General features: G+C 38.9%; 1 protein-coding gene across 7 annotated transcripts in view; it reads right to left on the bottom strand.

The window, feature by feature from the left end:
- Positions 1-24,214, bottom strand: part of plce1 (phospholipase C, epsilon 1) — a 111,830-nt gene extending 87,616 nt beyond the window's left edge. For 3 of the 7 annotated variants that reach the window (XM_088634734.1, XM_088634735.1, XM_088634736.1), the window contains exons 1-2: positions 23,768-24,213; positions 8,514-10,097 (exon numbers count right to left, since the gene is read on the bottom strand). In XM_088634734.1, the coding sequence (XP_088490860.1) occupies positions 8,514-9,749 (1,236 nt within the window). In that variant the 5' untranslated portion in view covers positions 9,750-10,097; positions 23,768-24,213. Of the gene's footprint in view, positions 1-8,513; positions 10,098-11,372; positions 11,460-13,345; positions 13,504-23,767 lie in introns of those variants that run through there. The other 4 variants (XM_088634731.1, XM_088634737.1, XM_088634732.1 and 1 more) reach the window with 4 other exon arrangements.

Below are 24,214 nucleotides of genomic sequence, written 5' to 3'. Positions count from 1 at the left end.
TTGGATCTGTCATAGCTCACTGACACCTTGCATTCAGAAACAGACCGCTTTCCAACCCTAGGTAGTTAAATGTGTTCACACACAACAAATGGGTCTGAGAACCAAATAATCCAGGGAATACATCTTGAGATATCTGGTTTGTGTTTAGACTACAGAGTGTTTCATAGCAACCCTTTCTCCTGAACTGAATAATGACCCACAGTCCAGCACGGTCACCGCAGTCAAGTAGGGACTGAAACTTGATACACTGGGCAGGTCCAGTGACCATCCTCTAAAACATAAACTACTGGTCAGTGCTGCTGTTACAAAAAATCACAGTAACATTTCAGCCCATCAGTGCAGAAATATGTACAGTGACTGAGTCTGAGCACGACTGAATGCCAGGTCCCCATGGTGAAGCAATATGGAGAAGACTTCAGAGAATTCCTTTTGACAGCTGTGAGTTTAATTATGGTTTTCCATTTTCGTCAGCCAACAAGCTGGCTTTTCCACTACACCAGTATAAAATTCTTTTCTCATCTTTCCTTCTGTGTTCTCAGATGATCAGACCTTGTTTGATATAATTCATGATTTGAAGTAATTAAAAATCTGTTTATGATCATTAGCCAAATATCGGGATTGAGGGGGCAGAAAATGTCTTTGTGGTACTCTCCTCAATGATCATAACTCATAAGAGATGATCTATACTGCAGCACATTTTGCCTGTTCTTTATCTATGCCAAAGCACGTAGTTTTATTAACTGAAAAGAGAGCCAATATGATGTCTCTCAAGACTAAAACAACTTGCCAAATGGCAAAATAAGGCAATAACCATGTAAACCTTTACACAAACATCCTTTGGAAGTTTGAAAGTCATTGTACTGACGGCAATTTTTTTCTGTAAAATGGAACAGAGCTGAAGTCATGGTCAGGTTACGGCTTGTTAACTCTCTTCCTTGTGCACCAAGAAGACAAAACAAAAGAAACCTGGAAGATAGAGTCCAGACAGCCTTAGAAACACAGAACCATACTTCCTCACACACATTAGATTTCAAATTTGCAAATAAGGCATTTCAAGGGAAGGCTGGTACATGAATTCAGTCTTCTTCAGACAGACAGAAAGTCCAAGTTTCTAAGTGCAAGTAGGTAGTTTGTGATGATTTGGATGCTCTCTGCTGAGCGGACAGCAAAGATACAGTCGCCAACAGCAAGTGGTCATGAACAAGATCTTCAGAGGTATTCATTTGGCATAATGCAGGTGGTGAAGACAGAATGGTTTGCCATCAGTCTCACATGGACGCAGAGTAAACTCCTTCATCTAGGCTTCTAGAGGTGTATGTACTGTAAGCAAGGACATAAATACACTTATGCAAATAGGAATATATAATTGACACCTCTGTCAATGTACAATTCACTTCTGAAGATATTAATGATCCTGCCTACAGTACAGTGCAATAATATTTCCAGCGATGGGGGAAATACTGTTAGCTACGTAAGGGTCAACCACCTGTTAATGAAAGTAAGCTCTGTACAGATGAATCCCTTGGCCTAAGCAGAAAACTGCACACTACTACAAAAGCTTCTATAAATGTTTCCCCCAGTTTCATGGTATTCAAACTGCTATGCATGACTTCATTTTCATCTGTTCCCTTAATAATTCTTCATTACAAATGAGTAAATATTCCATAAAACAAAAAAAAACTTCTCTCAAGTGCATTCCTGATTTTTACTCCTTGAATTAACCTGCAACGGAGGAGGAAGAGTGAATACAATAGGCACAAGCTGATCCAGGCTTCTCATTCAGGCTCAAGAATGTCACTCCATTCTGCACTATGGCAACAGCAAACATTCTCTCTGTTGAGTTATCTGCACTGTTTTTAACTTGCACTTTCTGTTGTTTTGTCCATCACCACGGTCTTACACTTTCTCCTAAAGATGAGACCTTGTAACATCCACTCTGGCCACATTTTCGTATTTAGAGCTACCCTAAAGCAAAAAGCTTATTTTGTGTGAATCGATGTGTATGATTCGTGCAGACCTCATCTTAAATTTCAGATTAATTCAGCAATTACAGCCGAACTACCTCAGTGGTGATCTTTGGCTCATATTTTACCACACAAGTGGTATATTGCAACTAGACTAAAAGAGCAACAAAAACTAACCGCGGTAATTTTCATACTAAATTAATCAGCACTTAATTCCACACAGAAAGAAGATGATGATTAATGGCCTAGCTACAGTATTAATTCTATTATTTTTGCTCAATCTTCCTCAGTTTTATTTTGTTTGAAATTACTCTTGTTCTATAAGTGTTACAGCCAATCTTTTTTCAGGTATTCAATTAAAGAGGCAAAACCACAATATTTTTTTAAGGCATTTGCAATAGGTGGGGAAATCCATATCCACACAGCATCTAGACATTCAATACATAAGTCTTTGTTTTAATCTGTTTTTCTTTCTTACTTCTCATTATCTTTTGTACTCTAGGCTGTTCTAACTCTTTAGTTATTTCCCTTGGCACGCCTGACGAGTCTGAGTCATCCTTTGCTCCCAACATTGTCGCAAGTTGCACTATCTGCAGTACCTCTCCAGCAAACCCCAAAGGATCCAGTTAGTTTTTCAGCGACCCTTGCAAGAATTCAGCTTCTTTTAGAAAATAATAACTGAATGTTGGCCAGAAATGTCCTTTCAGCTTTCCCAGTATACGCTCCGAGATGACAAGGTCACCTCAAGTTCACATTTCCTCTCATTCCACCGCTGGATCCTTGTAATCATGTTACAATGCACGTCTTAAGACATTTAATTTTTTTCTGCAGTGTCTTGTTCGTCCAGTTGCACTACTAAAGCACTGCCACAGAGAGGCTAGCAAGTTCATGGAACTCAGGTGTTTAGGCGATTTGTTTTTACTACGGCAGGTACCATCCATTATATTGACTACTATAGAAAGGGCCAGAAGAACCTAGGGTCGACACAAACCTCCCTCCTGTTCACTGGAAACACAGGAAATGATGTAAACTTTGTGAAACATAAGACAGAGTAACGAATGAGCTCCTGGAGAGGTAATTAAAGGCAGCGGAGTGGGCTAATTAGGACTCCTTTGAGACAAATGTCTGTATTTATGTTGGTTTCTGAAACACCTACCATAAAGGCAGGTATCCATCTGACATTTCTGGGGGAGAAGAAATTAGACATTAAAATTGAAAACATACATTGATAAAAGCTTCTTCCTGAGCAGCTGTCATCTGAAGGCTGGTCATCTTCACCAACTAACAATGTTGCCCTATTAATATGGTAATTAATGTGAATCAGGTCACTGTCATGAAAGAGTGACAATACAGCCTGCTTAATTAGTAATTACCACAAAGTTTCTTTTTCTTTCAAATTAGTCCAAGCAAGAATAAATGCGACACTTTGATTTTTTAATACTTATGAAGTTCCATTGTGAACTAAATTAGGTTATTTAATTGCAAACATTAAGGATAATCAACACATACAGTAAATCAGCCTCAACTAATAATACTGAATAACTGAAATAATTAGTTTTTAACTATTAACTAAACTTAAATAATAGTTTTCATTAAGAGATTAGGTCACATGTTCATGACAAATGAGATGTACAATCAGGTTTCTATTAAATGTGTGGGCAAAGCTGAGATGGGTGTTCTGCACCAGCAGCCCCACTACCAAGCAGATGCGGTAGAGAAGATAGAAAGTACTCCACCAGGTGGATCAACATGAATCACATACAGTAATGACCAGATTGTCAAACCAAAGGGAAAGTGAAGCCAGGAAAAGGTATACCATGGGATCTGTAAAGACAACATAATCGGTTCAACACCTCATCCAAAGGACAGGAGTACCTCCCACAGCACAATTTCCCCCGTCACCATACTGAGGCTTGGTTTGGAAATTCTTGACCAGAAGGAAGAGAGCCCCCTACAGGCCCACCAACACACCACCTGCAGCAGTAACCTGGGTTTTTCTCAGGGTTATCCCATCCTGGTAATGATCAGGCCCAACCTTCTTCAACAACCAGTGCCTGCAGGTTGACTGACCAGTAGGTAATGTTGCCTACTGATCCACCACTTACAGCAGCAACCTGGTTTTCCTTAAGAGGTCCCCTGTGCCAGTACTGATCAGAACCAGTCTCAAATCCCAACAGGATTTGGCAGCTTGTTTAATTCTGATTTTTTCAGGCTCAAAGGAATCACCGTGTTTCCACCCTTCATGCTACACACCCAGATCAGACTCACAAAATTAGTTCTATAGAACCAACCTCCATTCATCCTGCACTCATTAATGTTAACACGCTTGTTGATAAGCAAGTCAAAAGTACCCCCAGTGAAATGTAAACTGGAGTTTCCTACTGCAGCAAGAGTGATAGAAGTTAATACAGAGTTTTACTGCTAAGACCTGTTCTGCGATGGTGGTTTATTCCCTTGCTCTCCCAGTGCAGAGCAGTGTTTGTTTTGGCACAACACTCTAGCCGAGGAAATAAAAACTATACATTGGAGACTTTGGAATTCCTATTAGAAAATCAAGATGAACAGCATGGATAAAAAATCACCTTTAATGACTACAGTTTAGCAAAAAAACACATCCTATTAAAAAAACACACAAAAGACTTACAGTACCCTTCTATAGCATGTGTTTGGTTTCTGTGGTAACAGAACAGGAACACTTAAGATTTTATTCTGACAGGAGTTCTGATTATTAATCTTTTCAATGGTCTTATTATTGCTCAAGAAATGAGCTTAAAGTTGATACAGGCCACATTTCTATACCACAAGAGCAAAAAAAACAGCATTTGTTGCAATTGCACCAAGCGATATGACTAGCTAGTAACAGAGGTTTATTCTGTCAAAAAGTCCTGGCAAGCAGTGTGTGCTGTCTGCTTTGGTTAATTATATTTCAGAGCAGGGTTTTCTGGAGGTCACCTAAACAATTCCTCAAGTTTCTCACCCATAATTCATCTACAGCAGCAAGCTATGATTTGTCTGAACAGAAACCTTGATACTCCTCCTAAGGTGCCCATCAAGCAATGAATAACTCCTTTCTTATAGGCACAAATTCATTATGTTCCTAAGCATTTCACACCACAAATCTCAGTGCTGTCTACAGATTACTGTCTCAGTGCTGCTACAGGTATTGCAATTGAGAACTGTCAGTCTGGAATAATTGATTCTAGAACCATTTTACACGTTCACTTTATAATAACATCCTTTCAGACTGCATTCTATCCAGCATCATATCTTCATCTGACATTAAAGACACTTCACAACTTTTAAGTCATAATCTTTTCTGGGAAGCCACACATGTACTATAACTAGCAAGAGGTAATAATACTTTTAATACATTCTGTTTATTAGTTGAAAACCCATTCCTGCAGTGTCAATGCTTATACAATTTCAGAACAATAGAAAGTGAATATCCCAACTTGCATTTTGAACATAATAATATCAGAAAGGTCACAAATAAGATGAGGACATGTTTGTGCCTCTTTTTTATCCCTAGTAGCTAATTGATGCAAGGATCTCATCCACTTCTTCAAAGAAGCCTGAAGTGTGAGCTTCTACAACATGGCTGAGTAGTTTGTCCTACAGTTCCTTTGCATACAAATATGCCTCCTGATCTTAGGGCTAAACACACTTCCCAGTAGTTTCTTGCATGCTCTGGTTCACATTACATTGGTTGCTCTGGGTTGACTTTGTCAATGCCTCTGAGGATTTCTGAATAGACATCCATTCTTGTGCCCTACAAATTAATCCATAATCTGCAGAATCTGCTGCCTCAGCTTTATACCCACGTGAAGTATAAATCTTTTCCAGCTACTCCATTATTTCTAGGGGAATAATCATAACATTTCTACTGCTCCACTGAAAGAACACAAAAAAATTACACATATAATAATTAATAAAAATGCTAATTCAAACTAAATGCTAATGGCTAAATGCTATTCATAAAACATTAATTTAATGGCTACATGTTAGTCTTTCATTTTGATTTTGGAATGTGCAGTTTGCTTTTTCCAGTTTCTAACAAGGGGAGGCACACTTAACACTGCATAAAGGTTTTAGCAACATATCCCATAACCCAGATCTTGTCAATTCAGAGAGGCCCCATCTTGCAGCCTGAAGTACATTCAAACTTATTGTGAAAATGATTCCTGATGCAGGTATAAAACCTGGAGAAAGACACAACAATAGCATGGAAAGGTACTCCCACACGATCTGCCCTTGGAACAGCCTTGTCCTTCGTGGACATGCAGAAATAGCTCATCTTAATACTGTGTGTTTTCAAAAGGAAACTGAGCTGGATAAATTTAAGATTACATAAGAGCGTTCTCTCTCCAGTGACTATAAGGAGTTTTCTGTGTGAGACCATATATAAAGCATGCAGTCCGAACCCCCACACTGAATGCATGACATACCCTTTCAATTATACCCCTTACACTCCAAAATTCTACAATAATGTGTCCTCCTGTAGCACAAAACCAGATGTTCACTTTCAAGTATCTGACTACCTTACTATTAGTTACAGAAATTCCTTCCAATTCACACAATATAGAACAACAAGGCATTCAATGCCTCTAGTTGTGCCCAATTACCTTATTCTAACAGACTGGCAAATAGACTCAGCACTGCCACTGTCATATGAGATCTGTTCGGCTCCAAAGCTACTGTTTAAAATGAGACAAAACAACAATGTTTCAAAGATGTATTAAACTTTCTACATGGCAAGTTTGTTATCCCAAAATACAGTACTAGCTTAGGCAGCATTTTGGCATCTGATATCCTAAATAAGCTTTTAATTCTGTAACCCTCTCAAAGCTTAACCCCATCCCCCCCGAGAATGTCAAAAGCGGCATTTAATCAGATTTGGTTATAATTTGGACATCTACTGTCTTTCAACAGAAACTCTAGCATTACACTGTTTGTCTCTTTGTTTATCAGGCAATACTAATCATTTGACACTGTCAAATCATCTGGGGTATTGTAGAGTTACACATTGCAGTGAGCCATTTAGTGGTGATCAACCTACGAAGTACATTCTCTTTTCATTCTGTCTTGCATTGAAGGAATGAAGAAAACACACAGGTCAGTGATGCATAAAGTGTCCAAGATGAAAAAATCACTCCACTTGGATCCGTTATTTAATAACCTGATTTTGCAACACCTGGGAACAAGTGTGGCACTTTAAATTGTGTATTTTTGAAAACCTTAAAAAAGCAGGTTCTCAACCCAGATTGATTGATCAAGTTTGCATTCAATCAATCCAGTTTGCATTCCAGATTTCATTTATATTTTTATTATTGTAATTAAAGAACAGTTCAGACTGAACTGTCCTGTCCCTTTTTTGTTTACACAGTGAAATGGCAAATATTTCTTTATGACACCTCACTTCACGTGGTGTTTTAAGCTCAACTTGAGTAGACTTGTAATATGAAGGGTTTGGGAGAACAAAAATCTCAGTGTTAAAATGAAAACTGGAAATCCTTGAAATGATTAATTGCAGGCTTGGTTATGTCAGAATAAGTAACCTTTTTTCCAGATATATGGCTACACTACGTAGGATGAAACTAGTCTATTACTCATGTCATTTGCAAATGGTTACAAGATGTTTTCCAGTGGAATCTATCCTCATTTGATAGTTTTAATGCCCATTTTCTAAATTGCACATACAGTTATCAATGGAACAGAACCAAGTGGATTAGCCACATCTTTCCCCACACGAGAACACAGCCAGCGAAAGAAAAGCATAGTTTTAAAGTTGTACACATTCCGTACTGAGGTTTTCAACTCCTGCTGATAATCTTCTCCTTTTGCATTTCTTAATCATATCTCCTCTGTAGTAGTACACTGTTGAGGTATTACACGTGAAACTGGACTTGGTGCTCTCTAGCATGACAAAACAAAAACAAACAATTCTTTCTGAAAATCTGACCTGCAGTATGAATAAAACATCCAATATAACAACCATTCAGTAAAAGGGGCATGGGCTTACACGTGTATGTATTATGGTGCTAGTAACAGAAAATAAAGCAAGTCAACTTAGCATCCTGTAACACAGGATAGAAGGCTTGAGACATTTTTTTAAAGTTTTTCCTGATTACTCCAAACAGAAGCTCAGAGATGTGTGTGAAAGAAGCCATACTGCAAGCGGATACTCTAAATAATAAACTAGGGCAAAGTTTGTGTGTGTGAGAGAGATCAGAAACTTGAATAACTACTTCCTTTCTCATCCTCTATGTGCTTCTCAGCCTAGAACATTTTTCACTAAAATCACATTCAAGGAGCAGTTAGAAAATAATATGTTCCAATACAACTGTATGCTGAATGGTTAACACAGTGTACCTGTAGTACAACAGTACAGGTCGGAGATAGATTTATCTCATTTAGCTGAAAAGCACATCTTTACAGGATTAACCCTTTTTAATAATTAGGCTGCCTATAACAGACATTACCGCTCCTGTATCACATACAGTAATACATAAACCTTTATTGGCTTGTTGTGTGAAAAATAAATGATCTTACCTCACTGCTGTTGGCCCGAAGCAGGCAGTAGAGGATCCTGTGAGGCCGAGAATTGACCACCTCCAGCTCAGCGGTGCGTTCAGTCCAAGACCTGCTCAGTGTTTTACATACATGATACCTCTTTCTGGAAACCGCCGCCCATACTTTTTCTCCTATGTGTCCTGAGGGCAAAGTCCTGACGATGGCTCTCGTGCCAGTATACACTGATTTCTTCACCTCCTTGTTGTTTTTGTAATACCTCCTGACTAGAAGAGTGGAGCGTTCCTTCTTGTTGCGGACGAACTCGCCCGCTGGCCACTCTGCTGCGCCATCGTGCCCATTGCTCTGGGGGCTGCCGGTCTGCTTCAGGCCCGTTCCCGCCGGAGGTGGGCTGCCACAGGGGCCGTCAGCGGGGCACTTGGGTTTGTTCTTCCTGTGGCGCCTTTCCAAGCTAGAGTGCCTATCCTCAACCCAGAGGTCACACGTCACGTTCAGGCAGGGCTTCACCACCCATGGTGGGCTACCTCCACAGGCGCTCCTCATGCCCGGAGCCCAGTCCGAGAACCGCGGTGGGCTGGTTCCTCTTGTCCCGAACTGACAGGATACAACTTCATGCCTGACACCTGAATCCAGGTGGCAAGTGTTTCCTACTAAGCAGCTCACCTCTGGGAAACCCCCCGCGAACAAAGAAGCATCAAAAGAGAACCCTTTCACTTCCAACTGCAGCTCGTTTTGCTGAGGCAAGCCGCTGGACTCGTCGCTAGGAGAGGCCAGCTCCTGGCAAGCTCTGCGAGCTTCCTCGGGATCACATGTCTGACACAGCTGGTTGCAATCGAATCTGCTTGTGCTATCCCTCTGCGTGCAGCTGCAGTGGTCCAGCCTGTCAACGTGTCCAGCGGAATCCGCCGCCACAGATTCTGTGTCCAAAAACTTGCGTGCGCTGCAGTCGCGGGCTGCCTCTGCCCTGGCAGTGTGTGGCGGAACAGTGGCCATGGGCTCAGGGCACAGGGAGGGGGCGCCGGCCACTGCCGAGCTGCAGTAAGGGAGACCTCCAGCCAGGTCGCCTGCGTGGTTCTGAAAGAAACTCCTGTCTGCCGTGCTCAAGTTATTTGTGGTCCCAGCTGACAAAGCAGATGCCATTCTCACTTGACCCAAGGCACCGAGCACAGAGACACCAGCGTCTTCAGAGGTCATGGCGACATGCAGGGCAGATATAGTCCTCTGGGTCTCCTCACTCACCTTCATGTCACAGACCATCTAGGGAAAGACTGCCTTGTTGGAAATCACCTTTCAGAGCAAGCAGCGACTTTAAACAGCCTGCAGACCCTGCATGCTTGCAGCACATGTGCTGCTAACAAGCAATAAAACTGTTCCAGCTGTGAAACCCAGGCAAGGAAAACCTATCTTCTGAGACGGAAGAATTTCCTGAGTAAACGGCTGCTGAGTGTAGAGTTTGCATATCAATGTTATGTTTTCTGATATGACAGGCAAATTGTTCCTCTCGCGCACAGAGGAACACAGCGTCACCGCAGGCCCAGCTCAGCCCACTTCACTCCTTCTGCAGCGCCTTCCTCTGGGAGCCCTCTGGCACAAGGGAGCCGCTCGCTGAACAAAATGAAACACCAAGTTAGTTCAGCAACAAACCCTTATTTGATTATGTGAGCAACTTTTTTCCATCAGAGTGACTAGTAAGAGTAAGGTATTGCAGATCTTAAGGTTAATACAAATATGTGAAACAGCTGTTCAAAAACAGAGTCTAGACTTGCACACAATTAGTTAGGTTACGCAGTCAAAATTCATAACATCATTGTAAAGCATGATCAGTTCTAAATAACGTGCTGCTATTTCTTGCATGTGAAGCACAAAAATCTTGCAATGTATACTTCCGTCTCACAGTGAGCAACTAATATCAATGACAGTTTTAGTGCTTAGAAGTATCTGCTCTCAAGGGGAGTACGACAAAATGCACACAAAATTCTAACATTCTAAAGGCCGCTAATATTGAGGTGAATTCTTATAGCTACTTCCAAACTAACTAACAAACCACCTTCTTGACTTTTATCACTATTCCTAATTTATGTTCATGTCCTGCACTGCCAATGCACCTACTGTATTATCCTCCTTTTAGCTCAATTACCACTATAAAATATGCAAAAAAGCCTGTTTCAACAAGTACTATTTACAGCATCTGGCAAATCAAACATCCCTTTGGCTTAATATTATGCAAATATTTAGGTATTCCTAAACCTATAAAAAACAACATTATTATGATACAAGCAATAATAATACTAGTGGAGAACAAATTATTCCGATCACTTAAGCTGCGTTGCTCCGACAGACAGCCTTGACAAGGGATGAGTTATGTGCAGGCTTCCCACATGCTCAGCCCTGTGTTCCAGTTCTGAACTGCACGTTCTGTGGGACTTCAGAACAACTGAAGAAACATGTTTACGGCTGTAACTGGACCAAACTGGTTTAGCCAGCTTTCCTGCGGTATATTGACAAAAAAAAACTCTCTATACATGACTCTGTGTCCTGTTTTAATAAATACTATTTCCTCCAGCAATTCAATTCTATCAAGGCTATAAGGTACATGCTTCCATCTTAAATTGCACAAGCAATCCATTTCATACCCTCACTACACAAAATTATATTTTTTACTAGAAGAAAATAAATCTCCATTGTAATGCTATCAAATAACATTACTTAACCAACTGATGCTTTAGCAGGTTTTAACTGTACCATTCCTGTTAACATTACTGTCTTTTCAAATAAAGCAAAATACTGCTCCTCACATAGACAAAATACAAAAGAATGAAGAGAAAAGAAGCTCCACAAAACGAAAACTACGACCCACATCACTGATTAAGAGTCACACACCTTCTGAACGAGTTTATCAAAGAAGCGAGTGTTGTTCATGTCAGACCTCACCAAAACTGGCATTACGGTGTCCCAGGAGTGGGGCTTCTCTTTGCTTTTCACAGGGCTCTGCAGACTATGGCCATCAAGGGAGGCGAGGTCTTCCACTCTGTGGCCCACCTTTGTTTGGCTAACTACTAAACATTAACCTGTCATGTCATAAAGGTGAACTGGCCATCTAGAGAGTTCAGCATAATTTCTTTTCTTGTTTCATGGAATACTGTGCGTGTCCGTAAAGCACAATTGAAAACTTCTAAATCTTTTACAGTTGTATAAATAAAATAAGTGCTTTTAAATCAATTTATGTCCGCAAAAAAAGAAATATTGGTAGTTTGCATCAGTATCTCAGCAAATCCTGAGGATTTTCTTAATGACCGTCAAACATGACTGAACCCAAAGGTTCTGTCACTCATTCCAAAATGGGCTTTAAAGTGTTCAAATGTGACATAGAAATAAACAAAACCGGGTGGACTGGATTATCTCACTTGGTTCTCTTATTTGGGGTTTCTAACTGAAAGGCAGCCAGGGGGTTTTAATTGAATCCGATTTTAAAGTGTCTTGTTCTCATTTGAAATTGGGAACCTACTGCAGGATGACAACCATGTCTCGTTGTGGCTATGAATATTCCAACACAATCGCTTCCCAAGAAACCCTACAGCTGTCCCAGCAATCACACGTCAGACAGGACCAGAAAAAGATTTTTTTTAAATGCATGAGGGAACAAGAATGTTAGGCCTCTGCAGGGGAAGGCCTTACAGGAACATCACAGCAGAGAGGAAGAAAATGTCTGTGATTAAAAATACTACTAAATATGAGACTCTTTGTTTATCTTAAACATTGTAATTTTAATTGGGTCAAACCAATTTTCAAAAATCCGCCCCATTTCATTTTCGTGCATCAAACTCTTATATGCACATATGCACACAGAATATTAGCTATAGTATCTACCAAGAGGTGACTGTCAAAAATTCTAAAACTCTTAAAGACTCTTATCTTTACAACATAAATTTTAATATGTAATCTAGTTTTGCCCTTATTTTTATTGGGCCAGTTGAATGAGCTCTTTGTTTCTCTTTCATTTTACTTCTGTGTTGTTAACAGCTCCCTGAGGTTTTTAAACAATGTTTAGAAAACATTATAACTCAGTGATCCCCAGGAGAAAAACAAACGTCATGTCACATCTGCAAGAGAAAATGTAAGAAAAGTTTACCAAAATTACAGAAAGAATATCAATTCAAAATAAATAGCAATTAAAACAGACCTACAGTATACAGGTTCCTAGAACATATTGAGAACAGTTGGAAGCAATGAAACACAACAAATTCAAAATATTACTGTACTTCCAGCATGACAAATGACCACCATATGTGTCCGAATTAAGTGAAAACTTGGCATCAGGGTCTTTCTGGAATTATCTGTAACATAATGTAATAGCAGCAGCAGTACCCTAATAATTTCAATAATATTCCAGACATTGTAGAACTTTAAATTTAGTTTTTACTTCAGAACTTTGAAAATGTTTTGCCAGCCAGCAAAAATAAAACACCATATTTTTCAAGCAAAAAAAACTCAAGGATAATGCACCCTTAAAAAGAGAGTAGGCTCAAGATTAAATGTTAAAATATATCACATTATCTGGTGAGACCACTAAATTCTAAGTAAATGTTTCTCATTTTGTTTCCCACAAAAGCCACAACCATAAATTAAACCTGATACACACCATACCCGTCCAACAAAATTATATGAAAACAGAACTGTACAGTACAGGATGACAGGAAATTCTGGATCCAGAAAAATCCAAAACCAGGTATATAATTTATTTTCTATGCCACAATTAAGGACTGTAAGGGTTAACATTGACAGTATTTAGACATGATGCAACAACGTGATTCACCTGAACTGCTGGGAAAGTGATTACAATGATTTATACTTACTGTCTGTTTCTTCTTTTCTCATGACTGTTTTTCGCTTAGTGAATGAACAGACTTCACAGCAAAATAAATCTTTCTGGCTCTGCCAATATCAACAGACCAGACCTGCTCGCGTTTTTTAAGCATGGGGACACAATCCCCACACACGCAGTCTCACTACACTGTCCAGCACTGCTGTGAAAGCAAAAACGATTCTTTTCTTTTTTGCATAAGATCAAGGGATCTGGTTTAATGATTTACAGATCAAAGTTCTTGTTTTTTTTCTTAGGCAACAATGATCCAGATACACACAAATAAATAGGAGCAATTTTTATTGCCCCTCAATTTAGAGAAAAGATACAAGCAGAATGTACAGTCAACTAGGCAAATTAAATAATAAAGTCCTAGCTGTGAATGCTATAATACTGTAATACCGTTATTAAGGAGTTTCCTACAGGATTTACCTGGATGCCAGCCATCTCTTAGAGTCAATTCATTCTAAGTCTCTACTAAAACTAAAAAGCTAAGTGCAACAAAACATGTTAGAGCCAAGTACTGTAAAAAAAGTTAACATTTACTACCTTTAGACCAAGGTGGAGAGAAGAAAAGAAGACTATTAAAGGGCTTGACTCAGGCCTTCTTAAAGCAAGTGTCACATTCATTTTTATTGAGCCCAAACAGACCAACAAGAAATGTAGCTTTTTTTGTACATCACTACTTTAGTACATCACCAGCACACAACTAATACAGCAGATACTGCAGAGACAAGGTGCTGTTTTTCACTTTGGGCTTTTTCCCCAGGAAGGAATATTTAAAAATAACCTGAATTTAGAATCTGCTATCTTTTCTACAGTATGCAAATGATCCCTTTTATTTTATATATATTGTATAATGTACGAGATATCCAACTCTTTTCTGCAGCTGAAAATGACTGTGAAGAATGTTTTTATATAAAAGCTCAACATTGCCACAAGCACACACGGAACAACTTACTGATTATAATGCATAGCCAATGCTGTGATCTTTGGACTTTTGTTCTTTTTCTACAAGTACTTATGCAAAGGCGTGGTCAATATTTGGAAACATTCTTCAATTCAGCCACTATGATGCAAGGTATCTTTTGTTTAACATCTTTCCTTATCTACCCAACTGCCATGTATCACATTGCTAGAATCTACTCTGGTGCACCTACCCACCAGCACTTGCAGAGCTGAGAGAAGTTGTTAAATTAGTCCAATTTATAATGAGCTGATTTGGAATGAAAATCTGCAGACATACCAGTCCTCCAGGAACAGGACTGGACACCCCTGGTGTAGACAAACCCTAACAATTAATACTGGAACACATAACTCTAAGACAATTAGGCAGAGAAATGACCCCACTGCAACGTTTTGAAGGTACCTGCGGTTTTGAATTGTGGTTTTAATGAAAAGAGAATTTACTGTAGGTCAAAACAAAAAATGCAATGGACAGAAACTGAAACAGAGGTAACTTTTTCAATACATTATTAGAGACTTCATAACTGTAAAAGCATACTGTTTGATTCAGAAGTATAGTGTAAAGTTGAACTTGATGATGACTATTATGGTCAAAACAGCAAAATGTACATACTTATAAATACAAGTGTTATTCAGAACACTACACCCGTATTAATTACTTAAGAGGTAAAATAAAAGAGACTGAAATGAATTAAACCAACCTTGGCCTTTAACACTAAATAACACACATTGCTCATTTGGGACTTGTAGGCAGTTTGCATTGTACTGAAAGCTAGCTTGTAGAGCTTGCACCTTCAACAGAGTGCTAAAGAACCCTGCGTCTACAGCTGGCAAAAACTACGCTGTTTCACCTAAATTGCAAAGCACACAGAGGCTGGGGGGCTGGGGATCTCCAGAGGCTGGAGATGGAGATCAATACACACTGTGCTTTAATCTTACTTCTCTTCTAGGTTGAGCTCAGTTTTTCAAGAGTAAAAGCTTTACTGCATTTGCAAAAGGTTGTGAGACACAAAGGCAGATATGTATTATGAGAAAAAGCGCCGGGATGCTGTTTTTATTGTGAAGAATTGCTTTCGATCTCCAAGGTTCTTATTATCCTGACGTAGATTTTACCAGAGGGGGCTGTCTTTCTCTCCATTTACTGTCACTGCATTTCTCCGACACATTTTGAATACTTTAAATCTGTCCATAATTCAGGAGTATGTCATCAGTATCAGCAGTTTCTTTAATTAAAATGGAGAAGAAATTACCATGCCTTCTGTGCTGCTCTGCTTTTATGTAGACACCTAGCAAATATTTTCCAGAACGCACATAAAAGTCTCCAATTTTGCCAGTTCAAAATATATTTGCAGCACTCAGTAATTGTATTTTTACAACATACTGTACAATAGCAAGTGAAACTTAATGCAAAATAATATTTCCACAATATGGTGTTAGGTGGGGCTACATAAAGACTTTTCAAATTAACTCTAAATTACAATGACTCATAGAGATATTCTGCGAATAAAAGGTTTTAGGTTTATGGAAAAACAGCACATTGAATGCTCTGGCCACCTGGAAAGAAGGCTGAATTCTGAAGCCCAGAAGAAACACACTGCTTAACTATGATTTTTTTTCAAATTAGAATTTGAAATTATGCTAGAAATACATTGCTTAACCTGACTTACTTTATGAAGAGTGTGGCTGATACAGAGCTAAGAAATAAAGAAATTAATTTAATTTCTTCAATGTTCAGAAAAAAAATGCAAGGTTATTTAGAACTGCCTGCAGATTCATCATATAGCATTTGTTTGCAACACTGGAACAGCTAATAACATGTGAAATAACCGCAATATTGAATAATTATCCCGACAAAAACAGAAGCAATGTGCAGCAAAGGGTTAATTAAAAAGACTAGAAATCACTGCTAATCAAGCCTCCTCACATAAAACTGGCTGCCAGGGGAAAGGGAAACGGCAATCTATTATTTAGAATTTGATAAAATACTGCAAAAAAAAGATATTTTTTGCACACTATGTAATTTAAAAAAGGACTATAAAAGCTGGATATTGAGAAAATCATGAAATTGAAAAGTGAAATAGTCATGAGGAGTCCGTTTCAAATAGAGGGTAATAAACATATGGAACCGATTACCAAGCACAGCCACAGACGCCTTTGGAATTGTACAAATGGGTTCATGAATTAACAGAAGTGGTTTTGGGTCAGTGGGAGGGAGAGGACAGAAACGGAGACAGGAGAATACATAGACAAAAAGCAAAGACAGTGCAAATGAATCTACTGTATATATCCTGTCCGTGTTGAGAATTATTCTCTTAATCTTGGTTTTCCCAGTTTCTGCCTCCTTCTTTTGTAGAGTACCAAGCTTTGCAAGGAATGACATGAACACCAAACACCTGCCTTCTGGTCTCTGTGAGAAGACACCTCTGCAATGAGCACTGTGAAAGCCCTTGGGACTTCAGAGGATTATTTAGTCAGATCATAGTCTGAAACTTTCTTAACAATAAAAGTGAAACTGGATATCAAAGGATGATATGATTTATTGTAATTTACAAAATTCAGTACCGTATTCCTGATACTGCATATAATACAGACAATATAATTACTTCTATATCAATATTTGCCCTTTATAATTTATATTTTTATTATTTATGGGGCCTAGTCTCTGAAATCGCTGTTGCTCTACATCCACACATATGGTGCACACTTATGTATTAAACTAAAGCAAGGTACTTTCACCATGTACAGTATGGAGTATGATCTTACAGACTTTTCATTAGCTCCAACTTAAAAAATTAGAATCAACTCGCCTACATCACAAAACAATATAATCACCTGTGAAACATTTGCCAATTTTATTATTGGAGCTCTAATGCAAGCATTTATTTTTAACCCCTTTCTTCTTTTCCACCAGCACATTAATTCACACACATTATCACAACACAATTGTCTTTAAACCACAACAGCAGACAGACAACTGGAACAGACAATGACTTAAAGAGAATTTTTAAAACGGTTAAAGAGCCCAGACTACAAAACAGAAATTTCACTAGTGGGTATCAAATGTCAGCTGGAAAATCTGGAGAGCTGCACAGTAGTGGTGGATGGCTTCCCATGTGGCTGAGGATCTGCGCCTGTGGCTGGAAGGCTGCCGGTTCAAATCCCGCGGCCGGCAGAGGAATCCTACTCCGTTGGGACCATGAGCAAGGCCCTTAACCCCAGCTGCTCCAGGGACACTGTATACTGTAAATAACTGACCTTGTGCTCTGTCCCCAAGCTTCTCTCCCTGTCTGTGTGTCTCATGGAGAGCAAGCCGGGGTACATGAAAAGACAAATTCCTAATGCAAGAAATTGTATATGGCCAATAAAGTGATCTTATCTTATTCAGGCATCAGACATAGTCAGGAAGCTGGGAGTCACACTTGATCCGCCCCACAGGAAAACTCTCAAGGCATATCAAGGCAGTTTGTTAAAAAAATCTTTGATAATTTTTTTTCACATTAGAAATATTGCCCGCATTAGTCAATTTCTATTAATGTCCAATGCTGAGTGCTTGATTCATGCATTTTCGACATCAAGGCTTGAATCCTGCAATTCTTCAATCTATGGGCTCCCTTACACTATTCTCAGTAAGCTGCAATATGACCAAAATTCTGCAGCTAGACTACTAACTCACACCAGACCCTGGCAGCATATCACTCCTACAGTTAAATATCTACATTGGTTGCCTATAAAGTTACATATTCAATATAAGATCTTGTTACTGACTTTTAAGGTTCCAAGTAAGGCTCTGATAATCTGGCTCCATCACTCATCTATAACGTCCCACATGTTTGCACTCCCTCTGTAGGCTCTGTTCAGTTGACTGGTCCTCTACCCACTGTCCACACGGCGAAATCTCATACTTTTTGTGACCATGCCTTTTCTGTCACAGCTCATTTGTTATGAAATGTCTTTCCTCCAACTCTTTGAGAGATTTTGAATGCTTTTCAAATAATTGATCTTTTTACTAGGGCGCCTGCCTGATTGTTTTACAGTTTATCCTGTATTTTTTTTTTACTTTTGTTTTTTTTTCCTTCTTTAGCAATGTGGACACTTGTTTTTTTTAATTATTATTATCATCCTCATCATCATCATCATTATTATCATTAATAATAATGAATCTCTATTTTAAAAATACACTTTTTCCTTCTACTCCGACAACTGTCCTGAAAAACAGCCCAGCAGACTATCTTGTTGCTACACAACAAGGGAAAAAGATTAGAAGGGTCAGCGGCTAGTTCGAAGAACATCTGAGTGAAACTCACTAGCCCATGTACTTATCCTGACCATGAGTCACCAGGCAATTACTCTGGCGCTTGGCAACAGAGAGGATCAGGGGGAATTCACAGACAGGTTTCAAAGGACTAGCGCTTCCGACATCTAAGACTCTCTTCTTAAGCAGCACCCACGGAATTCACCAGAAAACTCCAGTTACCCGGGAGACTTCACTTAACAACAAAGGCCAATGCTAAAAATGATTTATAAAAAAAGAAGGGGTGCTGATCTATACTAATCAGCCAGTAAAAGGCTAAGGAGAAACCTTACATCAATTTGGAATGACTGACATCTCCAAAGAATGGATTAACAGAGAACTCTGCATGGCATTGTCTTACTGAAACAGGAAGGATTTGTACACTCCAACTGGCAAAAATAGTCATGCTTTGATTTTTGTCATCTCACCTCACAAAAATGCCCAAAATTCTAGTTTCTCCTTAAAGATGCAAAGCCATTAAGGACCAAAGCTGTTAAAATCTTCTACATGGGAGACTGTTTCTGTACCATTATTTTCAAAATGGGGTAATTTCCTTAAGAGATATACAGGAAACCTTAAAAATTGCATTACCAATAAAAAATGGAAGAATCCATAAATTCTCTTCACAAAAGCCTTACCTTACACTTGGGTTGGAAAGCATGTATACAGAAAAGCTGATATTTGGATTTGTTTTTTTGGGGGGAAAACTTGAGTGGGGTATTTACTTAGGCCACTATGATTTTTGTTTTCATTTTCTAATATCTGACTCCTACCCTTCAAAGGATCATATTTTAAGATAAGGGAATAGTTTTTCTTTTGCAAAAGCCACTTTCTGCAGGGCGTATTTTACTTAATAAGGTATACATATTGTATAGCATTAAAATATTTAGGCCTGCACCTGTGAAGAACAAAAAATTCACTAGTAAACAGTACTTAACCATAATATGCAAATAACCCACAATAACAAAACACTATGTTCATTTCCCAGCACAGTGAGCCCATCAACACAGACTCCAGGTTATATTCAAGACTGACATGTTTGCAGAAAGCAGCACTCCAGTTACATTGGATCTAACACAGAGATGAGTGAAAATCCAAATGCACAGGCCTACCTTTAGTGTTACTATTGTTCACATCTCACAGCAATGCTCAATCAAAATAGTGTTCTTGATTCAACATACTTCAATATAAAACTCCCTGACTAGCATCCCTAAATGTAGTCTTAATGCATAAACTGATATAGGCCATCCTTTACAACTTGCCTTATAAAACAATGTGACGAGGAAATTTAAATTATTTGCAATGCTCAATGCACAAAGTTTCTTATTATGTCATGAGAAGTCTTTAAGTCTTGTTTTTTCTTGATATGCATTCTTAAATAATTTAAGTGCTTATTTTCAGTTTTTATCTTTTGAAGTAATTGCCAATATCTAATAATTGCTCATTAAACATGAGTAGGATTGCTAAGTACAAAAAGATGATGAAATAAAGCACTTCATTCAGTATTTTTTAGGGGAATTTCCTATGTGATAGAGAAGGCTATTCACTTCATCCTTCTCACGATCATGTAGTTCTGTTCTCTATCAATGCCAGTGAAGAAAGTGACTTTCCACTTTGCCTCAGATAATAAAATGAAATATTTGGAGAAAAGCAATCATAAACTGCTTTTCACATGTAGTGCTGTAAACTTTGCAGCACGAAACCCTGTTGCCCACTCCAGTAAAGCATTAGTAAAGGCAGTAAACATTTCACATTGTTGGAAACATGTCATCAATGAGCTGCTGATACTGCCCAGAAAATGATCCACACCTTTGTTGTTTTAAAAAAAAAAAAAGTCCATCCCTCTTTTATCATCACAGAAAGCAGGACAGCAGCTCAGAGCTAATATGGTACGCAGACTGCAGTGAACGCATGTCACAATAAATCCCTTTGAGAGACGGCTTCATATCTGAAGAGGTACAGATCATCACTTGTCCCTTAAGGTACCACACAGTTGAGGGGAAAAAACATCTGAATTTTAAAATAGGAAGACACAAAAAGCAGCTGCTAGAGTAAAGAATGAGATGTACTGTATTATTAACAAAGCTAAGTGCCCAAGAGATATCAATATTTCAGATGACTTTTGCCTGGGTGTATGATCTGATATTCACACTTGCTAACAAATGTAATATTGGAGCACAACAAAATGCTAAGAAGAGCCCATTTGATATGAACAGATACAGTACTTCTGATTCTTATTATTTCTTCCATGTCTGAGTTTTTGTGAAGAACCTTAACCCTCCATACAAAATTCAGCTGTTACTGCATAAAAATGTGTGGCACCTGCACTGTAATATAATTATACATCTTGCACATACTGTAAACAGATGAAAGAAATTAAAGCTCATCCATAAGGTTTCAAGAGCTGGGTATCATTTTCTACTGCATACAGACACAAGGAAACCACTGCTGGTCTTCAAAGCCTGTAACTGACCACCTTCCAAGATACATACAGCAGCTTATCAGCACTTCAATGCTAGGCAAAATATTGCAAGGAGAATTTAGTTTTGGGAGCTACTTTGCCACAGCTCCCAAAACTAGAGACTGTTTTTAGATTTGCTAAACTAAATGTGACAAACAGTTTAATTCTCTTCCATGGGGAATGGAAACTGATTTTCTTGAGTGGCACACATATAGGAAACCTATAAATTTACTCATTTGTCTGGATTTTAGTAGATTACATAATTGAGCTATCCAAATTTTGTTATCTTAAACTGACATCCTGTTCCACATCCCTTGTAAATATCATACAAAACATCTCTAGATCTGTGGGGTTTAAAATTCTCTAGTTTGTTTCAGTTTCTGGTCACCTTCAAAGGGAAAAGCTACTAACTGGTTCTCTGTCCACGTGTTAGTTTTATAAACTACTACATTTGTGAATTATTGGCATACGAAAAATTAAAAAGTATGACAATATAACTCATAAGTCTGCTGCCCACAACAATTGGCTAGACATAATGATAAACAGAGAGCTATCCCCTCTACCTACTGAACTTGCAGTGATTCATAGTCTAGTACTGCATGCCAGCTGTCAGAGCTACTGAATGACCAGTGTGGAAACAAAGGGTCAGAAATGCGATTTCCACTACAGCCCCATAGTCACCCTGTGCACCAATTAATGCAAACGTGGCTGCAGAAACCTAAAAAACGTCAATAGCAAACTCTGATGCAACACGCATTTGATTAAATCACTGTTTTAACTGTTTGAAACAGAAATAATCTAATTATATTGAATGTGGTAACACACTTTCCAATTGCCAGTCCCAAGTGCAAATTTTAAAAGCTTGCATTTCAAATACTGGGACTAATGATGTGGGTTAGCTGCTTTACAATTAGCACATGTAATAGCTGACAAGGAGCCTTATTTTCACCACTGGGCCAACTCTGGACACACTGCCCATTCCATGCTCTTTTCTTTTTTTGAGTGGCCAGTCTGTCCACAAGTAAAATATCAGGCCAAGTGCGGATTTCCTCCAAATAAAAAAAACAGACCTCATCAAGATAAGGGAAAGGAAAGGCGAACTGCTAGCACGGAAAAATAAATCATCTTACACTGCTCATAGTGCTATATTTTAGTTTTTTGCTATAAGTCCTTACATGACGGACGAATCCTTACAAATTTGGGTCTTTTCAAATTAAATTGCAAGAGTGGCAGCCTGCTTAGAAGCATACTATAAGATGTCCAGAAAAGTTATAATTGTACAGTGTTCTTCTGAGAAGACGTAAGTTAGAAGATACTTCTGTGATGTTGTGGTTATATCTCGATTAGGCTGATAATCTCGAAGAGCAGAATCTTCCTGCGTGATGTGTCCCATGCATTCTGTGCCAACAGAGCAACTACACGGCATATCAGGTGGGGATGTGCAGCATTGCTCCACTAGCTATATTAAAGACAAGCTTTAGGACAGCCAGACTGTGCAAGCCAAAATGAAAGTGATTCTACTGTTGTGGTTAAACACCTCTACACCTTCCAATACCAGGGGTCCTTGAATGATTAAAGTAGTCATAGCTTCAGACTAACTCCTCTTCTGAAGGATGGCACCTCGTACAGCACAGTGTACGCAGTCACCATACTAGGGCACTGGGTTTACAAATTTGGGTACATGGGAAAGAGCATCACCTACTGGTCCACAAACATCACTTAGAACAGGAACTTGGTTTTCCTCGGAGGCCTCCCAACTTAGAACTAACCGGGTTCAGCATGGCTGAGACGCTGAGATCTGTCAAGGTGGTAGTACTGTCAACAAAAGCTGATTTTTGTCAAAATTCTGATTTATTTATTTTTCTTTAAAATGCAAGTGTTTTTTTCCAAATCTTATGATTACATCACAAAACGTAATCTCTTCACTATTGTGTTTCTAGAGAATGCCTCGTGTGTTGACATTTCTTCTTCCAAAGCTCTAAAAATTGGATGATTTCCATCAGGAAAAGAAAATCTCGTTTATCCCGGTCAATTAAACGTGCAGCTACACAGTGTTTGGTTTCAAATATAAAGTACTCCCATGTTAACCGTAAAACAAAATCTGTACTTACAGAGGGGGGCAGAGGTTAATTACTCAACCGGGGACTTTTCACCAGTAATGCAAAGACTGTCTTAACATGCAGTACTTTAGTTTTCTGTTAAAACTGAAAAAGATCACAGTTGCCCGTGAAAATTATGCAATGGAAATGACAATGGAACAAAAAAAATCAAGGTGTCAAATGCTTGCGTCTGAACACCTACAGTATCATGCAATCACCAAATGAGCGAATCCAGCAACACCTGACCTGCTATGAAAAAAAGAAAAAAGTCCAACTAATAACCTACTGTATAGTTAATATTGAGGTAATGTGTTATTGACGTAATCTTTAAACTTAAGTTTTGGAAAGCCGCGTTTTACTAATATAAAAAATACGCCCAAGACAATTGCAAGGACGTGTTATAAATTCGCTGACGGTAACTTACTAGTAAAAAAACGTGAAGATCTCTACAAAACGTATAAAAAACAAAAACTCTCTTTAATCTATACAGTCAGACATCTAGACAATCTAGACATCAGTGAACGATAACAAAGGAATACGATGTCTGCTATTATAGAATAAAGCATTCGGGATCAGTTAAAACTCAATTTAACTTACCATGTGAGTAGAATAACAACCGAAGATACGGACCAGCCACAGTACGCCTGCCCATGTGCAGCCGCAGTAACTGTAGTTACAGTATTTGGAATTTGCGCGTTTCAGACGCGGTCGGCTCAGAGCTCCCCACCACCGCGGCAATGTTGCTAATGAGAGTCAAAGTTAAATGGGAGGTCCAGGCGACACGGCAATGTGTGAACAACACAATAGCTGGACCCAGATAAGCAGAAAAAAAAGTGAAGTTTGCTGTGTGTTGTGTCACACCAATGGAATGTCTGAGCTACCCAATTGCCAAACGGCTGAATGCTGCTACCGGGGTTTGCTATAGCGGCTCTTTCCAGGATTTGCGTTGCGTCCCGAACATTTAAGTCTGCCGGCAGCTTCGTACAAGGTGCCTTTTTACACCCCGTTCCCCTTGCAAAATGCGAGCCGTATCTCGGCAAACAA

The sequence above is a fragment of the Lepisosteus platostomus genome, chromosome 6, assembly GCF_059453375.1.
Source record: "Lepisosteus platostomus isolate fLepPlt1 chromosome 6, fLepPlt1.hap1, whole genome shotgun sequence".
Taxonomy (NCBI): domain Eukaryota; kingdom Metazoa; phylum Chordata; class Actinopteri; order Semionotiformes; family Lepisosteidae; genus Lepisosteus; species Lepisosteus platostomus.
This window is presented reverse-complemented; position numbering and strand designations above follow the sequence as displayed.